This window comes from Balaenoptera musculus, chromosome 13 (genome assembly GCF_009873245.2).
Source record: "Balaenoptera musculus isolate JJ_BM4_2016_0621 chromosome 13, mBalMus1.pri.v3, whole genome shotgun sequence".
NCBI classification, from domain to species: domain Eukaryota; kingdom Metazoa; phylum Chordata; class Mammalia; order Artiodactyla; family Balaenopteridae; genus Balaenoptera; species Balaenoptera musculus.
In genome coordinates, this window is record NC_045797.1 from 31,288,880 (window position 1) to 31,310,308 (window position 21,429).

General features: G+C 44.0%; 1 protein-coding gene across 1 annotated transcript in view; it reads right to left on the reverse strand.

Annotated features, from left to right (window-relative positions):
- The window catches only part of ANTXR1 (ANTXR cell adhesion molecule 1), a 241,307-nt gene that overhangs the window by 58,190 nt on the left and 161,688 nt on the right, over positions 1-21,429 (reverse strand). Inside the window, exons 14-16 of the mRNA XM_036873557.1 lie at positions 20,118-20,159; positions 10,895-10,990; positions 10,199-10,366 (exon numbers count right to left, since the gene is read on the reverse strand). Coding sequence (XP_036729452.1) covers positions 10,199-10,366; positions 10,895-10,990; positions 20,118-20,159 — 306 coding nt within the window. The remainder of the gene's footprint in view (positions 1-10,198; positions 10,367-10,894; positions 10,991-20,117; positions 20,160-21,429) is intronic.

Below are 21,429 nucleotides of genomic sequence, written 5' to 3' on the forward strand. Positions count from 1 at the left end.
TCGTATACTTTCTGTTATACCAATTGCAGGTTCTTGTCTGTGCAGATCCTTTAGAACAGGGTTTCTAAACTGTGGATTGCGACTCTTCAAGCCCTCATGAAAAAATTTTGTGTATTAGGACCAGAATTTTTAACAAATAAAATAAAATAGGAAGGAAAATATTTGAGTTAAGGGCAAATGGTGAGGATAAGTATGCATGGGTGTGTGTATGAGTGTGTGAAGTGAATGCACACTTGTGCACGCATAAGCATATACTGGGCCAACATGTATTTCCTGTTGGGGTCTCAGTCAGGCATGTTTGAAAACACCGATCTGGAAGAGGTCTTTGAAGGATAATGCTGAAAGGCTGGGTGAAGGATAATGCTGAAAGCCTGGGAGAGTCTAGAAACTTCAAGTTCCTTGCCACAAAGCTTTTGTAGTGGCAGCATCCATTTAAGAATGCCACCTCGAAGACTTGGTGTTTTGAAATTATTTTCTGGTGGGTTTTATTTAGATACAAAGAATGTGCTCTTGAACCTTTATCAACTCTGTTGCTCGAGTTCTTGTGGATTCAACTTTGTCTTGCTAAGTGTAATGTTTCTCATCTCTCTTGGCCACGTATTTACAAAAACCTCTAAAAATATTTTGAAATGACTTTAGAATGCTGGAAGGACCGCTGCTGGGTTCAGCATGGTTTTCTGCATTAAACCATTTCAAGCATCAGTTAAATGTTTTCCTTTAAGGTTCTTTGGGATAAGCATTTATATTTCAGGATATAACCAGGTGGATTTCCTGGAAGAATGCCTCTTTTTCTTTTTCTTTCCCTTTTTTTGGGAGGACTCCGGGAATTTGGCTTTGTAAATCATCCCACCCTCAGTGTTCTGTGCACTGATCACTCAACTCCTTGACAAATGAGGAGCAATGAGATGGGGCTGAAAGAAAAAGTAGCTGTTGAGGAAGTGTATTAATTAACTCAGCAGAAATCTAAAGGTCCATGCAGGGCAAAGGGGCAGAAACCACCTCGATGTGTAACACCAGGAGAAAGCGTTGTGTTTCTCTGAGGCAACAGATCATAGAGTGCTATTTAAGCACAAAATGACTGGATTCAGACTGTTTGTATTCTGGGGCTGCCCCTCACCAGCTCTGCTACAGCCTCGAACAAGCTGTTTCACGTCCTTAAGCCTTACCTTTCTCATCTTTAAAAAAAGAGATAATAATACTGTCTACCCTATAGATTTGTTAAAAGGCTTACAATTAGATATCGAAGTAAGATACTTGTCTCATAGAAAGTATTCATTCAGCCTTATCAACGATGGGGTAAAGTCATTAAAATGAAAAACTGGGAGTCTCTGTAGAAAGATGGAAATGAATGTAATGCGGAGTGTAAGAATCCAATAATTTGAACCTTACAAGCATGGATCTACCCGTCCTACATTTGGTGCTCCTCCAACTCCATTCCCCCCCTTTCCCTCTGGCTTCTCTGACAGTGTTTGATGACCCCAACACTCCACCAAAGCTGCTTCGCTAAGGCTGCCCACAGCCTCGCGGCTACCAAATGCCTTGGCCACCTGTGCCCTCATTTTACTTGATTCTTTAGAGCGATCAGATGCTCTGGGCCTCTCCCTCTCTGCCTGCTCCTTCCTTTCTCTCTCATGATGCTTTTCAGCCTCTTCTGCCCCTCCCCTCTGTTTACACATGATGTGCTGGCGTCCCCTTGCTGCCCCCCCTCTTCTAGTCTCACCCCCAGGCTGAATGCTCACTTTGACTACTCTCACCTGGTCCCATGGGTCAAACTTCCACCTGTCTGCCCATGGCTCACACATTCTATCTTCAGCTTAGTCCTCTCTTGAGCTCCAGATCCAAATACCCACTGAATCTTAGTTGTAATGTAAACGTATCACAGGTATAAAAAAAACCAGACATCACATACTGAACAATTTTTCCCCAATCTGCTCCTCCTTTTTCATTCCCTGCCTTGGTCCATGGCACCACTGACATCCAGACGGGCAAGGCGGACACCAGAGAATCATTCTCACCTCCTCTCCCTCTGCCACCCCTTCATATCCAATTTCGACCATGTCTCTCGAATGTTCTCTCTGTCACAGCCCCCCATCACCTCTTCCTGTCCAGCCCTGTCCCACTGTCTCCACGGCTACTGCCTTGGCCTAGGCCCTCATCATCTGTCACTCATCCTGAGAATAGTTTCCTGATTGGTCTTTTACCTCCAGGCTCCCAGTCCTTTCTACTACTTGATTAATAACAGATTTCATGGCTAGCTGGAATGGATGCTTTGCTGTTAAGAAAATAAACCAAGAGACATCTTATTAGCAGTGTGAATTTAGGCAAGTTACCTAACCTCTCTGTGCCTTGATTTTGCCATCTGTAAAACAGGAGGAGTAGTAGCAGTTTCTAATTTTGAGGGTGGTGGTGAGAAATGAAGGAGTGAGTGCAGGAAAGGCCCTTGGGACTGTGCCTGACTTGTGGTACATGCTTCACCCAGGTTAGCCCTTCAGGCAGGTGAGCTGCTATCATGAGTTGTCCTGGCCAAGGTGAGACCAGATAGTTCTGGTTGTACCCTCAGTGTTCTGAGTTCGGAAGGTCCCACAAATGAACCCAAAGTCCCCATTCTGTGTGGCACAGAAAATGATCTGGGTAATCTACCCATCCTATACCTCTTTCTACTCCTATGCCAGGTAGCTTTTTATGCAAGAAGAGCTGAAGTAAGCTTTAGAATAAGAGTGTTTATAACCGAGAAGAGGATAAACATAACTCTCAAAGGTCAAACAGAAGTGCACAACAAAGGTCTCTATGTTTAATTTTCTGAGAGGAGGCAAAAGCCTGTCATTTCAAGACAGTGGCTACTGGGCTTATTAATAACATCCCTTTAGGGCCACAAGAGCCTCAGGGGATTCTTCCAAGCAGTCCCTGGGCTTTACCCACTCCTCCGGGGGGGAGCCTTTGAGTTGACTACACTGTTTCTCTCAGATCTGAGTGTCCCGAATGCATGCGTCTCTCTTCAGGGTGCATGTCAAGACACTGGTCCTCACTCCCAAAGAGAAATGCTTCTGTGAAGCTCAAAGATTTCCCACCATCCTGGGAACCCTCCACCACAGTGCATTAGCTGACATTTACATATACCCTTCTTTCATATGAAATTGACACACTTTGACTATAACATGAGAAATGTACCAATTCCAGGCTCCCAAACTCTACCTCAGTCTCAGACAATCAATACCTTTCATTCCACAAAGGCTGGCAAACTGGGAGTTCTATGTCAATGCTCGCTTTTGTTTCTTCCTAAACAAGAAGACTGTGCCAGGGAGGTTTGTGAGGCCCAACACTCAAAGCATCTTGGTGCATGGGCTTTGTGGCTGGGTTTCTTCTTTCTTTCTTTTTTTTTGAGGGGGGATGGAGGGCCAGGCAGCAGCTGTGTCTTCTCTTCTGGTTTGTCTGCCTCAGCTATTTGGAAGTTAGTCAGAGGTTGAGAATGTTGAGGGTAGTTCAACTTAGAGGGCTGTTAGAGACTAACACTAATTTTTTTACACCTTAAAATATATGGTAAATATTGTGACCCATGCTTCCATTTAAATGAAATAAATTAATGCGTAAGTTGGAAACTTTCCTTACACACACACACACACACACACACACACACACACACACACACAATCACACATGGTTAATTTTTTTTTTCTCTTTTTTCTTTTGGTCTTTGTTTAAAACATGTTTGGAACCATTCTAAAAAGTAGCCGGGGAGGGACAAAAAAAGTCTGTTGAATATCAACAGCACATCTGACAGCATTTAAGGCTTCGGTGTGTCTTACTAGGCTACATACAGCTTCATTCAGTACCGTTTCACCACTGAATGCTGCTTGATTACAAGGCTGAGGTGCTTAAGGCCGGGGATGACAGGTCCACCTGAAAGAAAATGAACAGAAGGCCACCCACTCCCCGGTACTGCAAGCAGCACAGGCCGGTCTGCCGGGCCAGCCAGGTTCTGGCTTTTGTCCTTCAGCTGTCATTTCTGTCACTGCCAGTCACATGGAGGAGCTACTGGAAAAGGAGAAAAATCATTTCTCTGAAGGCTGCAAGCCTTCCAGCAAACCTGAAAACAGTCCTGGTTTTAATCTTTCTGGTGGTCATACATCTGGGCATTACTTAACTCGCCTGAAATGGTCAGTCCCAATTTAACAAGAAGCACGGGACTGCTGTAAAGCCAGGGGGTGAAAACTGAGCAAAGAAAAATTCAGGCCAAATATCGGAAAATTTCTTGATCATGAGCCTGGAATGAGGAAAGGGTGAAGTGTGGTCAGTGTGGTCAGTGCCTTAAATTAGCCTGGGCGACGGCGGGGAGCAGCCCACTGCGGACTCTTTCTCCCAGTGAGTTCCTGCGGGATGTGCTTAGGCAATGTGCTTCCCTGCTCCTCTGCTCCTCAAATCTGTTTCCTGAAATGCACGAAAGAGCGAGTCAAATGCAACCCGTTTAAAGGTGTATATGATTCTGACCACCTTCACTGGGGAACCAGGACTCTTCCCAGTACCTCCTGAAAGTTTTGCGCTGGGTGGAGGTGTTCTCCCTGTTTATAGTGGGGCAGGTTATCCTTCATGAGCTGCCTGCCCCTATCCACTCTCTGTGTTTCTCTGCCTTCCTTGCTCCATGCCTTGGAAGCCTGACCTCTACAGATGGCATCATCTAGCTTCCCTTTGGTTTGGCCAACAGGTGGCATCAGAGGGAGACGAGAGTCGACAGATGAATGGATAAAGATGTGGTACATATATACCATGGAATCTTCCTCAGCCATGAAAAAGAATGAAATAATGCCATTTGCAGCAACATGGATGGGCCTAGAGATTATCATACTAAGTGAAGTCAGCCAGAGAAAGACAAATATCATATGATATCGCTTATATGTGGAATCTAAAAATAAATGATACAGATGAACTTATTTACAAAACAGAAATAGACCCACAAACATAGACAACAAACTTATGGTTACCAAAGGGGAAAGGTGGAGGGGGGCAGGGATAAATTAGTAGTTTGGGATTAACAGATACACAGTACTATATATAAAATTGATAACCAACAAGGATCTACTGTACAGCACAGGGAACTATACTCAATATTCTGTAATAACCTATAAGGGAAAAGAATCTGAAAAAGAATACATATATGCATAATAGAATCACTTTGCTGTACAGCAGAAACTGACACAACATTGTAAATCAGCTAAACTTCAATTTAAAAAAGAAGGAGGTAAGAGGGCAAGATGAGGGGCAGGTTGGTGCTTGTTCCTTCTACTCCCTCCCTGAGCCCTGCCTTCATTGGTGGCTGCATTCTTTTTTAAAAATTATTTATTTATTTATTTATTTATTTATGCCCTGCCTTCATTGGTGGCTGCATTCTTATTTATTTATTTATTTATTTATTTATTTATTTATTTATTTATTGGCCATGCCCTGACACTTGCAGGATCTTAGTTCTCTGACCAGGGGTCGAACCCGCGCCCCCTGCAGTGGAAGCATGGAGTCCTAACCACTGGACTGCCAGTGAAATCCCTAGACTGAGGTCAGATTGCCTGACTTGAATTCGAGCTGACATTTGTGTGTCCTTGGGCAAGTGACTGACCCCTCTCTATGCTTCAGTTTCTTCATCTGTAAAATGGAGATAATACCTCACAGGGTTGTTGTGAGGATTAAAGGACTCAACACGCATAACATGCATGCAGGAGTGGGTGGCTGCATTCTTATAGGGCCGGGGTCTGCAAACATTTTCTGTACAGGGCCAAAGGGTAAATATCTTAGGCTTTGTAAGTCAAGAGGCAAACTCCAGGCTATTAGGTAGGTGCTGATATAATCATTTAAAAGTACAAAAAGCCATTCTTAACTTGTGGGCCATATGAAAACACGGAACAGGGCAGATTTAGATAGCTGACCCTCTCTGTGGCCACAGCTCCCACTGGGTGGCCTCTTCTCGGGAGCTGCAGCTCTCACTGATTCCACTGACACCCTCTCGCCTCCTTGCTCTTCAGGCCTAGGGATGTAACAGCTCTCACTGTTGCTAGTCCCTGGGTGCCTCACCATTGCTATGCAACGAAGAGTAGCCCCCGCTCTCTTAACCCTTCCCCAATCTGTGTCATTTCAACCTTCTTGAGGGTGCCTTCTGTTTCCTGCCAGGACCGTGACAAATCCGGTGAGAGGGTTCAGGAAGGGAAGCAGAGTTTATGGCACAGCATGAGGCTGAATGTTTTGCCCAAGGCCTAGTGAATGTGTATAGACATTGTGGCTAGAATGCGGCTCATCGTGGACCATGCATTGGGTTAAACAGTGTGAAGGCTGAAGTTCTGGTAGCAAGTCCATTCTTTTTCTGGACAAACAGTGTACATTATGACTTTTGAATTCCTTTCTGTGCTTCTACTCTCAAACTTCCTTGTTCTCGCCCTTCCCTCGCCCACCTGCCCAGATACACATAAGATGACCTCTTTTGTTCTCCTTTCCTCAAAGAGATGGCAAGAAGAATGTCACCTTCTTTGGATCGAGAGTACCTAAGTGATTTGCGTGGGTCACAGGAGAAAGTCTATCTGGCTTGATGCTCTGGGAGTTGTTTCATAATTACATTCCATGTGTCTCTTTAACAAGAGATGGTGGAATCCCTACTCCGTGCCAGGTACACTGCTGTTTATGGGTGATTCAAAGATGAGTTAAGCATAATTGGTGCCTCTGGGGGGTCAATCTGGTGGAGGGAAGACTCATAAACAGGAGCAGTTACACAAAAGAGCTATGGTACAACGAGTGTGCTGAGTAAGCCTTGGTGTGAGCTGCCCCAGCAGCAGGAGGAGCATTCACACTTTTCCTTGTCCTAACAAGGGAGTCCTACTGACGCTTAGCAAGCCCACCATCATCACAGGTTTTTTCCATCTGGTTTTTCTGGTGATTCCTTGACACTCAGTTTTCCAACCACTTAACATTAATCCAGCAGCTGTGTTTGTGGGAACAATAGACCCATGTGAAACCTAACATGGTCTCCTGGCTGAGACTCCCGACAAATCTCTGAGGCATGATTGTGGCCGCTTTGCCATGCACCACAGTTCCCGCCCTCAGGGAGCCTCCTCTGGAAGGCTGGCTGGAACCTTGGGTGACAACTGATTAACTGGGCTTGCTACAACCCAGGTCACTGGGCCCAACCCCCAAAGTTGCCTATCCGGTAGATCTGTGTTGGGGCCTGAGAATGTTCATTTCTAACAAGTTCCTGGGGGATGCTGATGCTGCTGGTACAGGCACCACACTTTGAGAACCAGCACACACACACAAACACAAACACAAACACACACACACACACCCATACACACACACAGACACACATCCATACACACATACACACACCCATACACACACAAACACACACACACAGACACACACACACACACACACATACACACATACACACAAACACACACACATACACACATGCACACACACACACGCACACACACACAGACACACACACATAACACAGACACACACACACACAGACACACACAGACACACACACACACACACACACACACACACAACGACCAAGGCTGAAGAGCAGGGGCTGTGGAGGGAGCGACAACTGGGGCAAGGGCAACAGAGGGGTCTCACTTAGGGTGTTTGGATGAGAAATTTGAAAAGGGAGGCGCTGGGGAAAAAAGGAGTTTCACCTGATGAGAAAAAGTGGGCAGGTTGTGAAAGCCAGAGAGCCTTTGAAAGCTTATCGTGAGACTGAATCATTAGGTTTGAGACATCAGGCCTGGGAATTTGTATTTTTAAAGCTTTCCCAGGTGATTCTGATTCTCAGCCAAGTTTGAGACCCTCTATATACTCAATAGCCAGCAGTACCTGGCACAGAGTAGGTGCACAACAAATACTCAATTGAACTGGCTCTAATTCCAAGTGCGTGTTGGGAGTGTTTTGAGATTTCTAAATCTAGCTGTCCATATCCTCATTTATTTCATAAAGCTCAGTCCTAAACCACTAGTTAACAGATGAATAACATGCTCTCAAGCAGAAATTGAATTCTTCAAATAGAATGAATGTTATCTCAACGTCCAAGATTACAGAGATGAAAACCTGGCTCTTACCAAATATGTTGTATCAGTCACGAGGTACAGATTCCTGAAAACAACATAATAGAAAATCCCCTTTCGTCTTCGTCTCTGAGATTCTACTTGGCTCCTTCCTGTCTGCACATGTATGCACGCCACTGCATGTTCCACATTAGAAAATAATTAGAAGCAAACAGCTGTTAGTCAAGCAAGCCACATTTCGCCTACATTTTTCCAGAGTTCAACCCACTGCCCTGGGGGGAGGGGTGGCTTATCTAAAGAATCTCACCACGTTAAACACGTCAAACCAAAATGGAAATGCACTGCGATTAGTCTGAGCGTGAGGTAGCTCTGCGGAGCAGAGACAACTACTAAGAAAGTTTCCCTCCACTGTTTAAAATGGTTATTTCTTTTGATTTCATGGCAGAAAGTCTGCTCTAAAATTAGCAAATATCTCAGCGAATGATGAGTGTTATTTTTGTTGTCACTGGCAGAAGGGTAAACCTGTGTGTGTGTGTGTGTGTGTGTGTGTGTGTGTGTGTGTGTGTGTGTGTATGGGGTGGTGATGAGAGCTGGTTCTTATATTGAATCTTTTGCTGAGTCCTTGGACTTGGCATAGTTCTGTCTGCAGCACAGAACTAGAGGCTGTAGACCTGAGATGGAGCCTTGGGTTCCAGACCTGGGCAGAGCAAGGACTCTACCATCTCAGTTTTCCATGGTAGGAAACGAGGCAATGGGGACAGATTATGTCAGTCTTTTTAGCTACGATTTCCTAGTGCTCTCTGACTACTGGCTTAGTGTAGATGCTTATGGGCAAGACCATAGAGCAAGGGTGTTGGATGAATCACATGAATTCAAAGATACCTGCACCCAAGAGGAAGAGAAAAGAGGACTTTAGGAAGCATTAACTGCCTCCTATGACTTAAACTTCCCAATAAGTCAAAGAGGGTTTTAGTTAAGCTCTGGAGCTGTGGGGGGAAGAGAGATGTTGGAGAAAGAAGGCATTTTGCTCACAGCCAGGAAGAGTGAGTATCAGATCTATAGCCAACACAGTCCACTAGCGTGTCCTGATACACCAGCGCGTGGCTTGAATAAAGGGAGATGGGCTTATGTTATGGCAAGAGGAACAGAGATTAGGCATTAAGGAGAATCCTGCCATTGTTGTTAGACTATGGAATTTCCTACCAATGAAGTTACCAGATGTTACTGTAATTTATAATGATCCTCTGGGGTTACTGCCCAAGTCACTTTCTCCTAGTCCACTCTCATTCCACCACTTTGCCGTGGTGATTTTAAAAAGCCCAGCTCCCATTCCTGGGCCTATATCCAGAAAAGACAAAAACATAACATGCACCCCAATGTTCACAGCAGCGCTATTTACAATAGCCAAGACATGGACACAACCTAAATGCCTATCAACAGATAAATGGATAAAGAAGATGTGGTATATATATATATATATATATATATATACAATGGAATATTACTCAGCTGTAAAAAAGAATGAAATAATACCATTTGCAGCAACATGGATGGACCTAGAGATTGTCATACTAAGTGCAGTAAGTCAGACAGAGAAAGACAAATACCATATGCTATCACTTATATGTTGAATCTAAAAAAATTATACAAATGAGCTTATTTATAAAACAGAAACAGACTCACAGACATAGAAAACAAACTTATGGTTACCAAAAGGGAAAGGAGGCAGGGAGGGATAAATTAAGAGTTTTAGATTAACAGATACAAACTACTATATATAAAATAGATAACCAACAAGGACCTATTGTATAGCACAGGGAACTATACTCAATATTTTGTAACAACCTATAATGGAAAAGAATCTGAAAAAGAATATATATACATGAAACTGAATCACCGTGCTGTACATCTGAAACTAATATAACATTGTAAATCAACTATACTTCCATTAAAAAGGCCCAGCTCTCACCTTGATATTGTGGAAATTGAGAAAGTACACACTTATACTTTCAAGTCCATGATTTTAGAAATTTGTTTCTTTGTGATAAGCTGGATTTTGGTTTGATATTTTATCATCCCAAAAGATTCTGATTCTTACTATGTAAGTGTTTTAGGAGGAGTGAGGGTGGGTTTTTGAGTAGAAAGAGGCACACCTTGATCGGAGAATACCACTTCCGGGGGGACGAGGGCCTGCGCATGTTGTTGTTGAGATTTCGGGGTTCCGGGAATTCGTACTCCTGCTCTGGCATCTTGACTCTTGCATTCTTTGCCTTCTCCAACTTAGCACCTTCTTCTGTGGAGCCCTTTTCTCCCCAACGAACCTAAAATAAATAACAAAAAAAAAAAAAAAACCCAAAATGACAAAATAAAATATGATGGCTCTGGAGAACGAGAATCACAAATAACTGTATGATGTGCTACCCAGTCCTCATTTCCTTTGGGTTTTGAGGGTCAGGGAAGAGCGGTGGTGTGGAAAAAGGGAAAGGGGGAGGGCTAAAGGAGCAGAGAAAGGCAGTGAGGGGCAGGGATATTTGGGGGAGGAACTGTCCAGGCTGTGGGGACAGTACGTGCAAAGGCATTGTGGGCCCAGGCAAGAACTTTGGATTTTATTCCAGTGAGAGAAGAAACCACTGCGGGTGGGGTTGAGCCAATGAGTGAACTGCTCTGACTCACAGTGGGCAAGATACAGGAGTGCACAGGTGAAAGGCTGTACCCACCATCTCTCCATCTGATGCCTCACAGTTCACACCCTCATTAGACCTCAAGTGTGAGTTTTCACCAGTTTGCTTTGGTTTTCCATCCCTGAGTAGTCAGCACATAGATATGAGTACATGAAGCTGTCCTCTTACCTCCATCCTTTTAATGCCTCCAACGCCTCGCCCACCATAATAAGAGGCATCTACCGTAGGCCACTTTTTCTTAGGCAGACCATCATCATCTTCTTCCTGCAGAGAGATTGTGACACATGAAGGAAGCAAAGCACCACTGCTGTAGGTATGTGTCCACTACCGCAAAGCGGATAGGGGTAGACCGCCTGGGTTAAATCCCAGTGCTACCGCTTCCTGGGGCCTTGGGAAATCACTTAACCTACCTAAGCTTATCCTTCTTACCTGTAAAGAGGGAATACAGAGCAGCACTATGTGGTTAGATTGTGGTGTATTCTTGGGACCTGTGCTCTTCTGCATCTCTACTCCTTTATAGGGTATCTCATCTAATCCCATCTACATGTTAATGACTTGTCGATTTACATCTTCATCCCTGACTCCTCTGAATTCCGTTGACACGGACATCTCCTCCTGTGGGACTAATCAACATCTCAACAATACTGCATCACAGCCATAGACAATGGACTTGAGGACACGGGGAGGGGGGAGGGGAAGCTGGGACAAAGTGAGAGAGTGGCATTGACATATACACACTACTAAATGTGAAACAGATGGCTAGTGGGAAGCAGCCGCAGAGCACAGGGAGATCAGCTCAGTGCTTTGTGACCACCTAGAGGGGTGGGATAGGGAGGGTGGGAGGGAGACGCAAGAGGGAGGAGATATGGGGATATATGTATACGTAGAGTTGATTCACTTTGTTATACAGCAGAAACTAACACACCATTGTAAAGCAATTATACTCCAATAAAGATGTTAAAAAAAAAAAGAAAAAAAACCCAATTTATTTGGCTTCATACTACAAGATAAAAGCACGAAAAATAGTTGTTCTTATAGACATAATTCATCTGTTTTACAAAGAGCCTCTTTTCTGAGATTTTTAATAGTTTTTGAAATTTGATCTGAATTTATAAACATATTGGATCCTGATTTTACATTGGTATATATATGTATAACGTTTCTTCAAATTACATTTTCCTTTCTTTCACTAATTTTAGCTGTGCTATTTAATGAATCTATTACCTTCGTGAAATGGAACCAGACAAAATATTGTGGAAAAGCGTTCATGTACTTGATATATTAAAGAAAGTGAAAAATACAAGGATAATATTAAAAAAAAAAAAAAAAAAAGAAGTCCTGATTTCCCCACCTCAGACCTACTCCTCCCATAGTCTTCCCCCCTGCGTAGGAGTCACTCTTGAATTCTCTCTCCCTCACTGCCCCTCCCCCACCCCATCTCAATTTGCCAGCCAGCTCTGTTGACCCTACTTCTAAAAGATTCCAAATTTGTGACTTCTCCAACTGTACCTCCATCACCACCTCCACCACCCTGGTCTCAAGGCCCCATAAGCTTTCTCCTGGATACTGAGGTGGCCTCCTAACTGACCTTCCTGCTGCCCTCTTACCTATGATCCATGCTCCACAAAGCAGCAGAATAAATTCCAAACCCCGACTCTGCCCTGCGAGCTCTGGCCTTTGCTCACCTCTCCAGCCTTCTTCCTTACCACGCTCCCCTTCTCTCTGGCCCTCAAATATTCTGCGTGCATTCCTGTCTCGGGGACTGTGTGCATTCCCTTGTCCAGGAATGGCTTTTCCCCTGGTCTTTTCACGGTTGGTTCCTTCTTATCACTCCACAGAGAGGCCTTCCCTGGACATCCTTCTCAAGTAGCCCCAGTCTCTTCGTCCCATCAATCTGTTTTATTTTTATTTTTAGCTCTTATCATGGCTTGCTATTTATTTATTGTCTGTCTCTGCACACTGGGATGTAGGTTCCAAGGAAACTTCTGGTTATTTGTCGTATTTACTATTCTCTTCTCAGCTTTTAGAACAGCATCTAGTACGTGGTAGATGCCCAAGAATTATCTGCTGAATTTACAAATAAACTAAATGAGATGATTCAAATAAAGCAGTGAACTCAGTGTCTGCAACTTAGCTCAGAGACAGGAAGTTCGCACTGATTATATTTTTCAAGATGAAGGAGCTTGTAAGTTTATGGATGAAAAAGGGAAGGATAATCAGCAAAACTGTTCCTCATCTTGGCACTGTGATTATTCCTGTTGTGGGGAGAAAAACTCACCATCTATGGTCCTGGATGGGCTACAAGGTGGTGGCGTAATTTCCCTCCTGGGTAGGGAAAGGAAGCTAAAAATGGGGTCAGCAAAGCAGCAGGATGAGCTCAGAACAAGCGGGCCTCCTACAGACTTGTGTTGGAGGCATTTGCGGAGGCAGTAGAGTCCCATGTGGGGCCGTCACTGTATGGAAAAGGGCATCCCATGCATGGGGCAGGGTATAAAGCATGGGTCGGCAGAAGAGAGATCAGAGCCAGAGGTGACAAAGCAAAACAGTTACACGTAACACATTAAGACTCCCAGGGTGACCTGCTGTGCTTGCAATAGGCAGGCTTCTTTTTAAAAATTCAAAAAAAACATGAATACATCTAAATGACAGTGATCACCGCTGACCAGAGGACTTGCAACATTCTGGCAGGTGAGCAGAATGGGTCAGTCTCTCTCTGTGTCTCTCTCTCTCTTCAACGTATACGTCCTTCTTGGACGTGGGACTGTGTGCCCTGAAGGCACAGTGGATTCTGTTGACCCTTATATTTTAAATCTTGCACAGAGCCTGGTGTACAGTAGGTGCTCAATATTTGCAAGTATTGAATTCACGATAACCACAGCTGGATTTATGTACCCTTTACCGTGTATGTGCCGGTCACTCTTCTGGGCTCTTGACATGTATCGATATTAAACCAGTTAGCTCATCTTTAATCTTTCAAACCTACATGTTGTCAGATAAATTTAATGGGTAACACAAAGCTCTTAAGATGTATTTGGATCCCTTACAATAGAGATCTGATAATTAAGGGACCTGGGAAGAAAAGGCCCAACAGACAAGAAATTGTCTGAAACGTTTTATCCCGTTTTCATATTTCTAATAAAATTTGGTTTCCGGAGATGAAAAATAAAATAAAATAAACCAGTTAGCTCACAAATAGCCACTGAGGTAGTTGGTGCTATTATACCCATTTTACAGAGAAGGAATAGAGAGATTAAGTGACTGAGTCACCCAGCTTGAATGTGGTGGAGCTGGATTTGAGCCCAGGTAGCCACACTCTCATTTGACTGTTTCTCAGTGTTGACAAAATTCAAGGTTTTGTCCTTTTTTGTTTTGCTTTTCCAACCATTTGATGCTTTCAAATAAATGCTAGTTTTCTACTTCTCAATCCTTGTAGCTGCTAATTTTGAAGACTTCTGACTACAAAACATGGCAAAATAATAAATAAAAACAAGCAAAAGCAAAAAAAAAAAAAAAAAAAGATCCAAGCAAGAAAATACTATAGTTCACAGTACTTTACCTTATGATGTAATTTCAGAAAGCTTCTGATGGTGATGTCAGCCAGGAACTTTATATGGTTAAACTTTACCACCAGAGTGTGTCTGTGTGTCATACATGAAACATGGCTTCAAAAAGCCTGGGCATGCCTGGTCTAGTGCCTTGTTCAAAGGACTTAACTGAAATTAAGTCACCCTAAACTGAACGTAGCACCAAGAATGTAAGAAACTCCAAGAATGAAGCTGCTCTTATTCTTTAGGGGGCTGAAAAGGTCTTATGAGTCTCCTAATTTCTTAAATGACAGGAGCACAAACGTTACAGACCATCTAATTGAGCCTTTTCATTGCACAGCATAGTCAGATCCAGAAAAATGAAGAGAAGTTCCGATCTGGCTTGCTGATGCCTTGTCCGGGATTCCCGCGATATTTGCACACGGAGCTCCCTCCCGCTCATCTCTTCCCGCCCCGGGGGCTCTATTTCTCCGCGGTGCCTGGGTACCCAGGCTGGGCCGGCCTTCTGCGCATGTGCAGGGCCCACATCCCAGACGGGAAATGCCGAGATTGCAGCCCGCTCCACGCGTTCCTGATACACCAAGCCTGCCTTTTATCCCCTGACCCGAGCTTGCCTGCCAAACTCAAACAACAACAGCAAAAGACAACACAGAGGCCCAGGGTTTGACCAAAGGGAGAGTCAGAATTTCCCTGCAGTTACCATGGCTCTGTTTACACATTCTAGAGGCGGGAGGGTTTTGCAATCTTCAGAAGAGAAGGGAATCTTTGATGTGTTTTTTTCATTTGGCCAAAAATTGATGGAGTAAAATCATAGTCCCCAGCAATTCCACTAACAGAATTGGCAGCACCTGAGGTGAATTTCTCCATCTAATCAAGTATAAGGGCTTTGGGGGAAGTCCCCCTCAAACTGCCCTTTAAGGATGTCGCAGGGAGGGGAAAAACCACCAGTATGATAAAGGGAGGACAGACTGGATGAGCTGAATTGCTTTGTGTTAGCAAAGCCGTAGGAATCGGGTTTGTGGGCGGTCAGCAGAAGATGAACAGAAGAGTGGAACTGAGCTCCAGAAAACTGCCAGCCCCTGCCCTGCCCCCACCCCCACCCCCCGAGACGGCCAGGAGAACCTTCCAGGAGTGGAATGAAGGGGCTTTTTAACAGTCTGTCGGAAGTTATTAATTGGCTGCACTGTGTTGTAACCCACTCATACTTTTAAACCTTCAGTAAAACTCCCTATGCAGATGGCTTTGTGCCAGTGGTGCCTTTGGGGGATGGAGGGATCTGGTTTGTTAGATGGTATCTGTCTCCTTCTGAGAGGAGATAACACAGAAGAAGCCAGAAATGGAGTCAGTGTTGCCTGGAGAAACCTCAGAGATTAGGGAGGGATGCTGGTTTCCCATCAGAGGAAGTTGTGTTTAAATTTTAAAGGATGTGGTGGCCCCAGATATCCAGTTGTCTGATGTTTGGGTAACACAAGTGGCAGCACATGATTCAGACAGTGAGGCCCATTCTGACCCACTTGTCCTCAGGCAGACCTGCTCTAGGAAGAAAAAAGCTGTAAAATATGAAGTCTGATGCACACATTTGGTTAGCCCATAACTGGATTAGTCCTGTGCTGCCATCACACACTGAAACTTTCCATCTTTCTAATCATGCCAGGCTTTTGTATAGCCCCATGCTTCAACATTCACAGCTCCATATGCTCAGGACAAACTTCTCCCACTTCTTCTATCTGTCTTTTAAGATATTGCTCGAATTTAACCTATTCTGTGAAGAACTCCCTGATTCCCCAGAGAATTCAATGCTCCCTTCTTGTATTTGCCATGGTTCCTTGTATTGACCTTCACTCACTCAACAGATATTTAACAATTAGTTAGTTATTAAGCAAACCAGCAAGGAGCAGGGGTGAGATCACTGATCCTGGGGATGCCTCCCTCCTCCTTACAGGCCATGATGTGAATAGCGCCCCCTGGAGCTGTGCATACGGTGGCCCTCTGAGACTCAGTCTACAAGTTCTTTAACATTCCTGCTTCTCTGAGAGCCATTTGGCAGAAGAGACAGATGGCTAGTTTGACCCAAATAGGCTCTCAATCTCCAATTCACTATGGTTACCAGTGGGAACTATCTATGGAAAGGAGAACATAACTGAAACGGAATGGAGCCCAAGGAAATAGTTTTAAATCAGGCTTTGAATTCATTAAAAAGGTCACTGAACTGTAACGCATCTTAAACCCTTAGGATAAACCCTATGTAGCCCCAAACAAGGGCCCTGTATTTGTCCATTCCTTCCTTCACTCGCTCAAGCAACTGTAGTTGTGCCCCACTGCACAGTGTTCTATTTTGAGAAAAACAGAGAGAATGCAGATCGTTTACATTTACAGAGGGGTAAGTTTTGTGAGGGTGACGACCTGAAACAAAGGATTAAGGCTACAGAAACTCCCAAGCCCAAGAGGCTCTGGAGGGGAGGGCAGACCTCAAGTAGATCTGGCTGTACTGTCTCATCTGAAATCTTTGGGGATAAGCCAGAGAGGTCACCGTCAATGTCAGCCTTGGAGATGAATTCCTAGGAGTGAATTGGCGAGTCAGAAAAATTATTCAACACTTCTGTTTGTAAATACCAAAAAATTCCAACTGACTTAACTATACGTTTTGGTACCATCATATCTGTTCACACACACACAGTGATTAACACAGTGACTGTCTTGTGTTCTTCAATAAAGAATTGTGTGTTTATTTTTTAAAGCAATGTTCCATTTTAAACTACTGAATATAGAAGACTGAATGCTGGGTTTGTTCCAGGACCTCTGATTGGAGCAGACATGTGTGTGTGTGTGTGTGCAAGTGTGCATGTATGTATCAGTGTGTGTCAGATGTCCACTGGAAAAAGGATGTCTGGCAGAAGCTTGGTCCTTCACCTCTCCAGAGTGGGCAGTTAGTCTGGCTGTCTGTGCAGACACAGCTGTGAGAGGTAACAGGCCTGATGCTATTAAAGAGTTCAATTTGTCTGCTCCTAGACAAGTTGTTTAATTTTTCTATAGCTCAGTTTTCCCATCTAAAACATTCTTGTCACAGAGAAATTGTTAGGTCAGTGAGCATGATAATAAACCTGGAAATAAATTCATCATTCAAAGCTAGTTACTTATTGTTAATTGGATACCCACCCAGTGTCATTTCCTTCAGTACCCATCCCTCTCCCTCTCAAACAGTCAGAAAATCCATGGAAGGTGAGGACATTTAGAACTAAATCAGCAGATGAAGTACTGCGTTATTGATTCTCCCATAAACTGCCAATTGTTTGGAATAACTAGAGACTTAGTGAGGAATCCTCACTCTATTGCCAATTAGAGAAGACCCTTAACCCAGGAAATGCCCTTCTTGGTTGTGAAAATTGAGCTTCCCTGTTTTTGTGGAGAGCTTGAAATTTCAAGTAATTTTTCTTTGTCCTGTCTTTATATACAGAAACATTACTGTCGGTTGCACGAAATCTCAAAAAGTCATGCCTTTTTATATTATGCATTTTGATATTCCCTAATAAAGAGGATCACTGAGAGCTCATTATAAAGTTGTGTCCATTGTCTAAGTTTATTCATTTTTTAGTAGACTTACCTCCCTTAGGATATGATGCTTACAGAGCTGATGAAAGTTTGGATAATTGATGCTTGTTCATATACATGGCAGAGACTATTTAACCTCATTTGGCTAATTATTGAATGTTAGATACTGTATTAAGCTCTTTGGGGAATTAGTCAAAGATTAATTAGATATAGATCCTGACCTTCAAGTATAGCTAATGGCCTTAAACTTTGATGCAGAAGGAAAAGTTTAATAAATAAATACCCTGGGAATGCGGAGGAGGTAGAAATTAGCTCTGGTGGAAGGAATTACAGCATAGGAGCTGTGCTCGAAAGGCTGGTGGGATCTGAACACAGGGAGCCGGAGTGGAGAAGGTTGTCTAGATCCAGACTATGATTTTTAGGGCCTTGTATAAAATACTTTTATGGGCTGAGTTATGTCATCGTTTCTGTGGGATTTCTTTATTTTTTATTTTTTTCTGCCAAAACACATTAGGAAGGAGATTAAGCCTGCTTAATTCACAGGGCCAAGGAACAATCAGGGCCAGCATGCATGCCCAGGTAATCAGCACAGCCTGCAGCCCGCCCCGGCCAGCCCGGAAACTCCTATAGGTCTAACAGAACCTTTTAGGTCTCAAGGGTCCCCAGGTTGTCATTCTGTTTCAGAAATCAGGTCTGCCTTCTTGAGGTGAAAGTATGACTTCCATAAGAATAGTGGATGAAACTGGAAACATTCAACTACTTCTTTTCTCTTGCTTTTAGCTATTCTTTCTTGGTAGTTTACTGGCTTGAGCTTTTTTTTTTTTTTTTTCCCTCCAAAATTGTATCGTTGGCTATCAGACTTCATTCTACAAATACTTATTGAGCTTGTTTTGTGTGTGGAGTCCTAGGCTAGATGCTGGGGCCTGGGGTCAACCATACCCCACAGTCTTGGACCTAAGTCTCCCGGTGTATTTTGGCCACAGTGGCTGCCGTATCACCTTCCAAAGGCAAATGCAGAGCCAGCAGCAGAAAAGGGCAGTAACTCCGCTAATTGAACATAATGAGTGAAGGGAACATTCTTCACCTCAGGGCAAACAGAGCAACCTCAGCGAGAGCTTCTTGCCCTATTTTTCTCTGGGAGTATAAGACACAGCTGCACACAACAGAACCACAGCCAAACTGGAACCCAGGGAACTAGCCACGGTGCTTTCTCTTGAAGGATTAAGAAAAGGCTTTTGTGGATGTCAGGAGAGTTTTTTTTCCTCCCTCCTCTATGCACAGAAATGTAATTTCCTCCTCTGATTTCTGGGCAGAAAGTTCGCATTCCAACAAGATGCGCTTTAATTGATTGCAGCTATTAAATCCCTTAGCTTACAAGCTTATAGTTCAGGATATAAGAGCCACATGGAATTTTAAATGTAATCTTTTTTTTTTCTGTATGTAGGAAACTTGACAAAGGCATTGGGAAGACGAATGGTGAGGGGGTGGTGCTCGCTTTGCAACAACAGACCTTACGGATTAAGGACGATGAACTCGAAACCTCACCAATATATCTTCTGATCCCACTCAGTTTGCAGACCTGTACTCTGGCTTCTAAATTGGTTAGTGTTGCATTGAGGGAGGCCAGCTAACCCAGGAGTAATCGGAGGATCAGGAAAAGCACTGGGCAGGCACTGCTGCCCAGGGATGCTCCGTCTCACCATTAGCCTTTAACGCCTCCAGGCCACACATGCACCAGACCTGCTTATTGGACAATTTACGGTGGAATTGAAGACATTTTTCTTCCTTTAAATGATGAGGGTCTAATATCCTATGCAAGGCTGGAATACTAGCATATCCCCCTCCACTGTATTTTCTTTACTTCCTGGCAAACTTCAGCACCATCTGTTTCTAGAACCACTGATTGTTTGGACGATGTGGCAAATTCACTCCGATCTACACATATAAAGCATAAGTCTCTGCAGGGAGAAGAGATCCATCAAGTGTCTGTTTTACAGGAAAAATCAGTACCTTGGGGCTCCAAATAATTGTACGGATAAAACTATTTATGTTTGCATTTCAAATTTTTCTTGCAAGGAGAAAACCTTCCAAAAACCATTCTGCCTCTGGCTGCCAGTTCAGTTCAGTTCCTGTTCATCCTTGGTTAGGAAACAGCCAAAGACCTACCTCCCTCTTTGCTGCTTTGTACTCAGTGGGGATCTGGGCTTGACTTAGCTCTGCTTTGCAGAGGCCTGAGTCTCGGGCTGCCCAGTCAGCTCTCTGCCCCACTCCACCATCCTGTCTACCTGGTCACTCACCTCACTTTCCTCAGCAGGGGGTGGAGGGACCTCCTTGATAATCTGAAAAGAAAAAAAAAAGAACAAGTCAGTAGAAATCTCCAGCCACCTGCTTTCCAAGAGCCCTGCTCTCAAGAGGTGCCTGGTGGTGGGGCCATAATTACCATAGGAACGGGCCCAAGCAAGGCAGGTGTCTTTCTGGGCAGAATAGCTCAGTTAGTTAGAGCATGACCCAGGCAGAGAGTTCCACACTCAGTTGTGTCTCCTGTAGTTTTGTATAGAGAAAAAAACGTTCCACGGGTAAAAGTTTCATCTTTTACCCGAGGGAGCTATCCTGCAAATTTATTCACTCATTTATTCATCAAAGTCATTCCTGCATCAAATCATTCACCCACCCGCCCAAACAGCTGCACATTTAACAAAGAATGGTCCAGAACAGAAGTTAAGATAGTGCTACAGAGATAAGTCAGGTATGGACCACACTCAAACTGTTGGCAATTCCATTAACTGTCACTGGTCCCAGGTGGTACCCATGGGAGGATGTGACGGTCAGGCTGACGGATTCCCAACAAAGGGCAACAAAGAAGGGGTAACCGGGGATTCCTTTCAGGGCCCTGAAATTTAAGAGGCACAAAGATTTACATAACAATATTCTAAGACTGGACTCTGCAAATACCCCATCATCAGGGTTAAAGAGAGACATGTGGTCACTCTGGGAAGGCAAGCAATTGTGAGCCCCTTCTAACCAATGAGGGGATGGGTGACATATGGAGAAGGATGGGAAGGAGAAAAGAAGGGTGGCGGTAAGCAGCCTGTCCTCACTTTTGTCTCCAACTTGCACACCCCATTCATGAAAGGAAAGCTCTTGTACCCTTGCAGTTAATTTGATTTTACAAGGCAATTTGGCCATTATCCACTCTGACTCCACCATGTCTCCCTCCTCTTACACCCCAAGCTTATTATCAGAATGTTGGGTCCCCTACCTGCAGTCTTTTTCCTTAGAGAATTCTGGTAAGTACAAAAGTCATTGAATATCTTTTGATGTCTTAGCGTCAGGGCTGGCCTGGACCACTTAATGGATGGGCGCTCGGGCACTGTCCATGGGACCAGTTCCTTAATGGAGTTGGAGAGCTCTCCCGGCTGCAGGGCAGGTTGCCTACTAGGCAGCTCTTCCTCACTTCTCCCCCCTACTAAGTACATATCACCTTCGATTTGATGATTATTCTGGGACTGCACTGGGGCTCTGATCCCCCCTGCTCTCACCCACGCTATCACTATCTGTAATGTCATCTCTGTACGTTGAGACAGGCTACTGACTTGAGGCTCTACTAAC